At 43.1% G+C, this 11,590-nt stretch overlaps 1 protein-coding gene across 1 annotated transcript in view; it reads left to right on the top strand.

Annotated features, from left to right (window-relative positions):
• The window catches only part of ADCY5 (adenylate cyclase 5), a 274,316-nt gene that overhangs the window by 216,130 nt on the left and 46,596 nt on the right, over positions 1-11,590 (top strand). Inside the window, exons 9-10 of the mRNA XM_069064945.1 lie at positions 3,536-3,558; positions 11,314-11,458. Coding sequence (XP_068921046.1) covers positions 3,536-3,558; positions 11,314-11,458 — 168 coding nt within the window. The remainder of the gene's footprint in view (positions 1-3,535; positions 3,559-11,313; positions 11,459-11,590) is intronic.

The raw sequence follows: 11,590 nt of genomic DNA, 5'->3' as shown, positions 1-11,590 counted from the left end.
TCTCTCTCTCTCTCTCTCTCTCTCTCTCTCTCTCTCTCTCTCTCTCTGTCTCTTTCTCTCTCTCCTTTGATTCTTCTACACCTGCCCCCCCCCACTCACTCTTGGGTTCCCCCTCCTCTGCCATCATCTTTTCCTAACATGTTCCTAGGCAGCAGATGTGACAGCTCTATGATGCTGCCATTCTGTTGGCATGGGGCTGGGCTTGACTGGTACATCTCTTGATGTTGGCTCTCTCTTGAGAGGCCACTTTGAGTGGCCAATTGTTGGCTCTCTTGAGTGGCTAATTGGGCCACTGTGTAATTAGAATGAGGATTTTCCATAAACTGCTTTTGGCTCTGATGAGAAAGAAACCTTTGGTGAAGTGGGGCCTAACTCCTTCTGGGTTGAACATGCTGAATATGGCTCATGAGGGTTTGTTGTGTTCTCTTTGGGAGGAACTCTGTGATAGGCGGGGAGATTAAACTGAAATAGAAGCCTAAAATTACCTAGAATCTGGGGGTATCTAGGTATGCAGTAGATAGAACACCAGCCTTAGTAGAGTCAGGAGGACCTGAGTTCAAATATGACCTCAGACACTTACTAGCTGTGTGACCCTGGGCAAATCACTGAACCCCAATTGCCTTTTTTTTTTCCTTTTTGGAGGGCAATTGGGGTTAGGTGACTTGCCCAAAGTCACACGTCTAGTAAGTGTGTCAAGTTTCTGAGACAAGCTTTGAACTCAGGTCCTCCTGACCCCAGGGCCAGTGCTCTATTCACTGTGCCACCTAGCCACCCCGAATTGCCTATTAAAAAAGAGGACTAGTGATCGGTACAAGGGCCATGAGAATCCCTGCCCTTTCTCTTTCTAAGAGTGGAGCTACTTAGAGCTTCCATCACAGAGGTCCCCATAAGCACTTGAAAAGGGCCCTTCTTGTGGGCAGCTGGGGAGGGAAGGTAACTCTTATTTTGTACTTTTAATGAGGACGTCATTTTTGTAGGACTCCTAACTGAGTCCTGTGGGAGAAAACAGGAGCTATGGCCTCTAACATCAGGGATCTCCCCATCTGAGAGGAGAGAAGGGGGAGGATATTTCAGGCTGGAAGAAAGTCCTGAACCAAGGCTTAGAGGTGAAGAAAGGTAGAGGTCACATAGGCCTGAGCATGGAGTAGTTAGAGAAGTCTGTGGAGATGAAACCAAGTGTGTATTTATGGGGCAGGGAAGAGGGTGAAGGACTGGTAGAGAGGGGTTTTGAAGTCCACAGCTGGGGGCTTGGATTTGAAGTGAGATTCTATAGTTTGCTCATCTATCTCTAAGCAGGACTATGCCTAAATAGTCTAGTCTAGGAAAAACCTGCCTTCTTTAAAAATATTTCAGGAATGTTCCCTACCTCTCATAGTCAGCACCTAATACCTCCATGAACCGCATGACTATAGACTCAAAGTCAGGAGGCTTGGGTCCTAAGCTAAGCAACTAGGCCTCAACTAGCAGTGAGGCAAGTCTGATAGAGTAGAAGGCGTGTGGGATTTGGAGTCTAAAGACTTTGGTTGGAATTCTGGCTCTTCTGACTACCCCTAGGCAACTCATTTAAACACTCTGCACCTCAGTGTCTTCATCTGTAAAATGGGGAAGAGGGCACACTCGAGGACCTCTAAAACCCCTTCCAGGCGCCTAAGTGGTTCAGTGGATAGAGTGCTGGACCTGAAGTCAGAAAGACTTGAGTTCAAATCCAGCCTCAGACACTTACTAGCTGTGTGATCCTGGGCAAGTCATTTAACCCTATTTGCATCAGTTTCCTCATCTCTAAAATGATCTGGAGAAGGAAATGGCAAACCACTCCAGTACCTCTGCCAAGAAAACCCCAAAAGGGGACATGAAGAGTCAGACACAACTGAAAAACAACTAAACAACAGCAGCAGCACATCTCTTTCCAACCCTATAGGCAACCTACACGCATTCCCGGTCCTCAGTTTACCCCATCGGCAGAATGAAGGTATGCTCATATGCTTTTTAGGGTCCCTTCCAACTCAGGCTGGGACAGATTTGCATAGAAACAAACTTAAATCCTTCTGGCTGTGACCGTAGACAACCCCTTTGGTGGAGATGATGGTGCACATTGGTCTTCAACTGCTGTAGTGAACTTAAAAAAAAAATATTAAGCTTTCTAAGCAACCCAGGTCTTCTAATCATTATTCAGACTTGAAGTTTGCATTAAGCAGCCTCCATTTCCTTGAGCTTCTTTTCTGCCTTCTGGAATTTTCCTTCCCTTCGCCAGTGCCTCCAGAATGGAGCTATCACATCTTAGCCCAGTATCCTTTCTTATCAGCCAAACGATTTGATACAAATCTTATGAATCGAGGGCAAATATAGCTCCAAGTTTGGAAATCGGTAAGGACAAGTCATACTGAGAGAGACAGAGACGGGGACAGAAGGACAGACAGAGTCGGATTCTGGCCATCTGTCACATCTTTAATAGATATGTTCATTATGAGATTACAGGGATTCAAACTAGACAGGACTCGAGAAATCATTTAGTCCAATCCTTTTGGGAACTGAGAGAAGTCCAGAGAAATTTAAGAATTTGTTCAGTCACAGAGGTAATAAGCAGAGCCAGGATTTGAACCCAGGTCCGCGACTCCAGATTTCACAATTTTGCCAGTGCATCATTCCATTCAGTCTCACTGTTTCATAAGCACTCACCCCCAATTCTCTGGGAGGGAAACTCCTCATTGATAATTCAAGAAAGTTGCTCCAAGTAGCTAGGGTTATAGTAAAAAGTCCTACATCCTCAAAAGATCCCAAAGAAGTTTTCCCTTCACACATTTTCACCAGTAAATGAGCGCCTATCTGGGGAAGTAGAAGGTGGGTCTCTGAGCGGCAGGAGCTAGGAACCGAAGTGGCTAGAAATTTAATTCTGTTCTGTAAGAGGATAGTGGTACCGAGAATTGTGGTTAGATGCAGGGCAGCTCTTCTTGCCAAAGGTAGTTACACAGAATTACATAGTTACATAGACATAGCATTTAGTGATAGATGATGTGTCAACAAGGAACATTAGCCTGATTCTCTCTTTCCCCCTCCCCCCACAGCACCCACACTAGCTCTCCTTTTCCAATCTCCTTTCCCTATTCTCATTCTCCTTTTTCTTTATTTTCCTTCTCTTTTCTCTTATTCATTTCTCATTTTCCTCCTTCTTCCTTTCTTCTTCAAAATGTATCATTTTTGGGGGGAGGCAATTGAGGTTAAGTGACTTGCCCAGGGTCACACAGCTAGTAAGTATCTGAGGACAGAATTGAACTCAGGTCCTCCTGATTCCAGGGCTAGTGCTCTATCCTCTGTAACACCTAGATCCCCTCTATACCATTGATTTTTAAAATTTTTATTGATGATTTTTATTTCAAAATTAGTTATCTCCCATCTGCATCTTTGCCGTACCCCCCTATCCATTGTTAATGAAGCTTCTAATAAGAGAAGCAGGCCAGAAGACTGGTGCCCACTACCGTCACAGTACCTTTGTTGCATGGTTTTGTTTGTTCTCATGTTTCTACTTTCTCTTTTTTAGGGTTTTGAAGACCCCAAGGACAAGTGAGTAATATAACTTTCTTTGCCTCTCTTCTCCTAATCTCAGGAGCGCTTCTAAGCTGTCTCCATGTCTGTTCCCCCACTGCTAAAATTCCACAATGAAAGACTCTTCATGCCTACACCCTCTCCCTGCCCTCTCTTATCTCAGATGAGCCTTAAGGGAGCCCATACCCAGTGCCAGGGAAAAGACAGATCTAAACACACTGGAGCGTGCCCCTTAGAACTGGCCAAATGCATCTCTTTCCTAGAACACAGGGTGCTAAGTCACTCAGCAGGAAATCTGAGGGCCCAGGGAACCGCTCCTGTTCCTCTCCCTTCTCCCACAAAACACTGGGTCTCAAGACCCCTAAACATATATGTCCCTTTGCCCCTTAATGGAGGTTCAAATTCCTGCCTCTTCAGACCTTAGTGACTATCTGAAATTCTGTTCATGGGCTGGGGAGGAGTGGGTCTTTCTAGGAAGGTCAGTGGTTTGAATGTGTACATCAGCAATGCTGGATCCTGTTTCAAATTTAAATCCTAACTCATATCCTTGCTTACACGTGGTCTTCGGGCTGAGTGGGAAGTAACAAAAGAGTGGCAGACAGCTGGCAGGAGAGGAGTAGCCTAGATTACATCCCCAAGGAAGAAAAAGACTTCCTAGCATCCAGTATCCACTCAGCTCCCAGGAAGAGATAAGTACAATTCTCTAGCTGTGATTATAGTTCATTTGGGTTACGGACTCCTTCTCTGGATAGTGGTTTTTTGCTTCATTGGAGGGCCATTGGGGTTAAGTGACTTGCCCAAGATCACACAGCTAGTTTTTGTGTTAAGTGTCTGAGGCTGGATTTGAACTCAGGTCCTCCTGATTCCAGGGCCAGTGCTCCATTCACTGTACCACCTCGCCGCTCCCTGGATATTGTTTTTAAATGCATAAAATAAAATACACAGGATAATGAGGGAAATCAATTGTCGAAATTATATTATCAAAACTTTTTAAAAACATATTCATGGACTCCAGGTTAAGAACCCCTGTTTTAGTTACACCTTTGACATTTCTATTAATATTAAGATATTATGTTAAGTTATTGTTTTAATAATACTATTATAATATATATTATTTAATTATATTATTGTATAATAATTATTACATTAAATTAATTAATAATATTAAATGTTAAGTTCTGGCCTTTAATATGTTTAGTCAATATCTCTCTGGTTTTTAGTTAGGAATTCAAAGAGAGGTGAGTTTTCTTTCCCAACAGATGATCACTAAGACCTTTCCAGCTCAAATTCTGTGCCTTATGACCCATATATTCCCTCAAAATTACTACCTGTGACTTTAGATATGTTAGCAATACCTTCAGATACTATGACTGGATAATTGCCCACAGGATTAATGCTGTTTCCTTTTTTTTTTTTTTTGGTTGAGGTCTTCATCTCCCATTTAATTCAACCTAAAAGATATTTATTCAGCACCTAAAGTCCCACTGTGGTGCTTTATTGAGGCATGAAAGTGGCCCTGAGTTCAACCAGCAGAGCACAAGCCCTGGCAGGCTCTACAAGCCTAGAAAGCCTTTTAGTATAGACCCAATGATGGACTGGCAGATCTTTCATCAAAGGCTAGCTGAAGCACATTATTAGCTGCAGGGCTATGAATATTTCAGCGCAGTGGAAGTAGTCCATAGGGGTACAGATCTAGACATGGGAGGCCCCTTAGAGGCCATCCAGTCCAACTCTCTCATTTTGCAGATGAGAAAGTGGAAGCATAGAGAGAGTCTGAGTGGTTTGCTTAGGGCCACTCAGCTAATAAGTATCTAAGGCAGGATTTGAGCCCAGGTCTTTCTGATTCCACGTACAATGTTCTATGCATGATACCAGTCTGGAATATTGGTACAGAGCAGTTGTGATTTGTGTCAACAGAGGGAATACATTTATGGAGAAAATTACAGCCTGGTGAGATTATTAAAGTATTCAGCAACTACTGTGTGCCAGGCATTGTGCTGATACTGGTGATTCAAAAATGAAAAATGGCAGGAAAAGAAAAGAAATAAAATTTTTTAAATCAATAAAATATTTTTAAAAATACAAACAAAAGAAGTTCATAAGGGACACATGAAGAGGGCAATTGTGTTACCTCCTTGTTAAATTTAACACATAATCTTGAACAAATAGCATATAACACAACTTCATGATTTCATATACAACTGCTCTTTCTTTGCGTATTGAAAAGTTTATATTTGTTGATGATTTTTAAGTTCACAATAAAAAATAAAATTTTTTAAAAATGATAATCCCTGCCCTCAAGGGGTTTAGTAGAATCATGTACACAAATTACAGGGAAACAAGTTAGAATAGGATTAAGAGCATGGAGGAGTTAGATTGACCTGAGGGCTTTGAGGAGGAAGGTCACCGCTAGTCATGGTCAATGTGGAGAATTGGAGAAAGTTTTATGGAGAAGATGGCATGAGAGTGGCCCTTGGAGGAAAAAGACAGCTGGATGGTGCAGTGAATACAGCCTTAGACTTGGCGCCGGGAAATTCTGGATTCAGTTCCAGCCTCAGACACTTACTAGTCTTGTGACTCTGGACAGGTCACTTAATTCTCTCAGCCTCAGTTTTCTTATCTATCAAATGAGGATAATGATAGCACCCACCTCCCAGGATTATTATGATAAAATAAGACCATCTTTGTAAAACACTTTGCAAACCTTAAGCACTATGTAAATGCTATTTATTATTATTATAATACTATTCCATATGTGAAATATGGTGCATGGTGTGAAAAGACAGTGAGAGCAGGAATCCACAGGATGAAATGAGAAAATAATGAATGAAGTGCCCTCTACGGAGTCAGGAGAGCACCAGCACTAAAGTCAGAAGGAATGGGTTCAAATGTTGACATTTAATACTTTATGACCGTGGGCAAGTCATTTTGTTTCCTTGAGTCTCAGTTTCCTCATTTGTAAATTGAGGCAGTAAGATCAGATGACCTCTGAGGTCCCTTCCAGCTCCAGAGCTAAGATCTTAGGATGAGTAGCACTGGAAAGGTAGACTGAAGGAAGACCTAGACCAGGCTATGGAGTCCATATTCTATTCAGTAAACTGTGGGAGACAGGAGATAAGATGGAGGGGATGACACCCAGACTTGTGTATTAGAAAGGTAACCATGGCTGCTGTGATAGGGTAAATTGGAGAGAGGAAGAACCTGAGGAAGGAATGTAGACCGGAGGTTCTTATAATAACCGAAGTGAGGGGGAACTAGAGCAGAAATGGAAAGGCAAGGGCTTTGAGAGATGAAACCAATCTGTGTCACTTGATTGCATATGGAGGGAGAGGAGATAAAGAATGACTGCTGGGGTGCCTAGATGGCACAGTGAATAGAGCACTGGCCCTGGAGTCAAGAGGACCTGAGTTCAAATCCAGCCTCAGACACTTAACACTTACTAGCCATGTGACCTTGGGCAAGTCACTTAACCCCCATTGCCCCTACAAAAATAAAAAAAAAACAACAAAAAGAATAAATGCTAGGTGCCTGGGAGGGTGGTGGTACCATCACAAGAAATGAGGAAGTCTGGAGAAGGAGCTGGTTTTGGGGTAAAGATGATGATTTCCATTTTAGGTTTATTAAGTTAAAGATGAGAAGCCTAATGGATAAAGTTTGGCTTTGGGATCAGAAAGACCTGGGTTCTGTTTCTGCCTCTGATGCCTACTGGCTCATGGCCAGGGTGAGTCAGTTAGTCTAATGCTCTAATCTAGACAGCTTCTCTAAGACAAGAGTTTCCTCATCCAGGTATTTCCTATATGAATGAAATCATCGGTTTAGTCTGTCTCTTGTTCAGTCATTTCAGTCATGTCTGACTCTTCATGACCCCATCTGGAGTTTTCTTGGCAAAGATACTAGAATGGTTTGCCATTTCCTTCTTCAGCTCATTTGACAGATGAGGAAACTGAGGCAAACAGGTTTAAGTGACTTGTTCAGGGTCACACAATTAGTAAGTGTCTAAGACCAGAGTTAAAATCAGGGAGATGAGTCTTCTTGTCTTCAGGTCTGGTGCTCTATCTACTGAACCTTCCAGCTATCCATAGTCTCTATCTCTATCCCTAAATTTAAGATATTAATGTGACTGTAGAGAGAACAAGCAAATAGTTGAAAATGTGGAACTGGAGCCCAGGGTAGAGCTGGAAGCCCAAGATGGAGATTTGGGGATCACCTGCCTAGAGGTAATGACTGAAGCCAATACTGTGGCTTAATAGGTGATTGTTGAACTGAATTGTGCAGATGAAATTGCCAAGGGATAGTGTGTGGAGAGAAGAAAGGTATCAAGTAGTGGGTAGAGTCAGGAAGATCAGGGTTCAAGTCCTACCTCTGATACATACTAGTTGTGTGACCATTGGCAAGTCACTTGACTTTTCGGTGTCTCCAGGAAACTTTCTAAGATTAGAAATGACCAAAATGTTACAGGTCTGCATCAGTGGAGAGATTTTCCACACCAAGAGTTCCCCACTCAGGTGAAGTCAGAAGTTAGAGGTTTCCCTCTGTCCTCTCCCCTCAAAAACAAAACCTACATTGGGAATATAGCACCTCTAGGACAGTCTTAAGTCACAGAAGGAAAAAAGAACTAAGGAGTATAAAGCAGGACATATGCAGCCAGTCCCTTTTCTTTCTTTTTGAAAAACTTTTTTAAATTTGGGAGTTTTGGGGGCATCTAGGTGGTACAGTGGTTAGAGCACTGGCCCTGGAGTCAGGACCTGCGTTCAGATCTAGCCTCAGACACTACCTGTGTGACCCTGGCCAAGTTACTTAACCCCAATTGATTTTTAAAAAAAAGTGGGGGCATCTAGGTGATGCAGTGAGTGGAACACCAGCCCTGGAGTCAGGAGGACCTGAGTTCAAGTCCGGCCTCAGACACTTATCACAAAAACTAGCCATGTGACCTTGGGCAAGTCACTTAACCCCAATTGCCCTCCCCCCAAAAAAGCAAAAAAAAAAAAAAAAGGATTTGTTTTTCTTCCTCCCACCTATCCACCTCCCCCCCGCAGTGAAACAAATATACATAATGAAGTAAAACAAATATCCCCTTGGCCAGTTACCTCCTTCCAGATGGCCCAGATTAGGGCCAATATCAAACCACAGCAATCTCCCACCACAGCCAGGACCAACAGATTTTATGTTAGAAGAATAAAGGAGCATCTTTACATGAAAACCTGGAAGAGAGGAGGTATTGATTGCTACTATTCATTGCTGGTATTTGACTCTAAGGCCCAAACACAAGACCATGAGGTGTCCAGAAACAATTCAAAATGGAATGGGTCATTCAAAGAGAATCATGAAGCCAAGGATTATTCAAGCCATGGGGTTCATTCCTCATTTTACAGATGAGGAACCTCAATGAGTTAAATGTTTTTTCTACCAAATGTTTCCCTGGGATATCTAGCAGTGCTGAATAGAAAAAACTCCCTGTGAGTAATGTAATGGTATGCCCTCCTTCCAATTTCTGGTGAACTCCTTTTCCCATTTTAAAGGACCCAGCAGGATTCTAGGATTTGGTGAAATACTTATATTAGGATGGACTCACCTTGTGTTCTTAAGTTGGCCTTCCTTCTCTACCCAATATGTGACTGGGGCTGAACAGCGTTAAGGAAAGTAGCTGATCTGAGAATCCTGGCAGGGAGAGGCCTGTCCAGTCCTTGATTGATGAAAGGTACCATCAGAGGGTCTTGAGGATCATAGGACTGGAGTTGGAAGGGACCTCAGAGGTGATCTTGTCCAATCTCCTCATGCTATAGATAAGGAAACTGAGGCACAGATAGCCTTAAGAGACTGTCCAAGGTAGTAAGTGTCAAAATCAGGATATGAACCCAGGTTCGCTGGTTTCAGAGTGTCTTTTCCACTCTGAGAGGAAAAGGACAGCTAAGATTGGGGCTTGGGGATAAGGAAAAGTAACCTATAGAGAAGGTAAAGAAATGCCCTTAAAAAGGGCAGTCGAGGGCAGCTTTCCCTCATTCAGCTCAGCTTTCCAAACAGCCAGCCCCATCAGCTTATTCCAGCCCCTTCTGGTTAGATTATTCTAAAGAATAATGTTTATAGAATCACAGAGTGGCAATGATGACTTTAGTTAGGGTTTCTTGTCCTTTTTTGTGTTATGGATCTCTGTGGCAGTCAGGGAAAGCCCTAAGGACTCCTTAGGATAATGGTTTTTGTTTTGTTTTTAATTCATAAAATAAAATACATGGGACTACCAAGGCAACCATTTATGCTGAAATATTTACTAAAATTTAAAAAACAAATAAGTTTATTTTTTAAAAGTCTCTAAGTTAAGATCCTTCTCCCTACCCCCACTATAGATTATCTCTAAGATAGTCTGACCCTCTACCGACTGGATGAATGTGTTTTATAACCTTTCCAACATGTGGCCATCTCTCCAACCTTAAAGTGATGGGGAGCCCAACTGAGAATGTGGCCCGTTTCATCTCCTCCTCACAGAGCTGGATAAGTTTCTTCCCCTTGGTAACAAGAGAGGTGGAAAGAAATGACAGGAAGGTCCTGAGTCTCTCCTTCAGAGGAAACTAGCAGACACACCAAACATCCCTATTTTGGGGGAACGGAACTGGGCACTGAGGCCCAAAGTCTGTTGCTGCTGGAGAATATAAATGACGTGATACTCTAGGGAGGAGAAAGAAGAAAAAGTGGCAGGTGGGGGAAAGATGGCGTTCAGATCCTGGCAGAGGTTTGGGTAATTTGGTCACTGAAACTGAGCTCTGAGGAGCTCTAGCCTTGGGCTACAAAAAGCTGTCCTTCTACAGGTGGGAGCCTGTGTTTGAAAAACAGGAAACTGGTCGAGTTTTGCTCCCTTTTCCCAGTCCCTGTCTTCCCAGGTCCCCTTTTCTGTCCAGTCCTGGGAGCACCCCCACCCTCCTTTTTCTTCCCCTTCACCCCCTAAATAGGCTGAAAGGTTGGCTGGACTGTGAGGGTTACAGATTACAAGCGTGCCTTACTTTGGGGAAGATGGACTTGTTCATTTAAAAGTTGCACACAAATCGAATTTTTGTAAATTGAGTTACCAGACAAACCAGGAGGCTGTCTGGTCAAAGGAATCTTATAGTGAGACCTTTTTGTAAACCTTTTGTGATGAGAACGATAACCCTCAAAGTTATTTGCTCTGCAAGGTTTTGATTAATGCCTGTCAGGTTGCCCTTATGTGAGACATAACTCCGTATTGGTGAAAAAATGACAGGTTTGGATTTCCTAAGGATTTCAGTAGCCTGCACTCCTCCCCTCCACCTTCTCCTGTGATGAGTCAGCTAGGAGCTGGTTATGATTTGTGTACTACAAGCCCTTCAAGTTTCCATTGTGTTCATAAAAGCACAGTCCACTCCAGAGGTGTAAACACTCTCATGTGGCCCTCGGTCCTCCAAACTATAGCCCCAAATCAGATTGAAATGTATTTGGGAAATATTTAACAAATAATTAAAATGATTTTTGAAAGTTATTTTCTTTTAAAAAAATTTAATAATTAAAGTTAAAAATAAATAAAACTACAATGGAACATAGATAATACGAACATATGGTTTTCTAAGTCAGTATGCATCCCTCAGGGACCCCTAATGGCCCCTGTTTCTATTTGAGCTTGACCTCACTGCTTTGCTCTGCCTCACCTTCCCTCCTCCATGCTTCATCTCCAGGGCTTGGTCCAGACACAAGAGCACATGTTCCCACTAATGTAACTTCTCCCTGGGTGGTGTATCTGTCTTGGGTCTGTGCCCCTTCCCCCCCCAGGAACACCCAAGAAAACATGAACCCCGAGGATGAGGTGGACGAGTTCCTGGGCCGGGCTATTGATGCGAGGAGTATTGACCGGCTGAGGTCAGAACACGTTCGGAAGTTCCTCTTAACTTTCAGAGAGCCTGACTTAGAGAAAAAGGTAACCGAGTCCTGGGCAGACAATGGGATTTGGGGTGGGGGAACCAGTTCCAGGGGGGCAGAATGCAAAATTCAAGCATGAATGCCTCAGCCCAGACCGAGCACTCTAACTAGGTCACTACTAGACATTGAC

The sequence above is a fragment of the Petaurus breviceps genome, unplaced genomic scaffold (assembly GCF_028583685.1).
Source record: "Petaurus breviceps papuanus isolate PSGF00001 unplaced genomic scaffold, PetGlider_PUasm1.0 90654, whole genome shotgun sequence".
NCBI lineage: Eukaryota > Metazoa > Chordata > Mammalia > Diprotodontia > Petauridae > Petaurus > Petaurus breviceps.
Note: the sequence above shows the minus strand (reverse complement) of the source record. Positions and strands in the feature narration are given on the sequence as shown.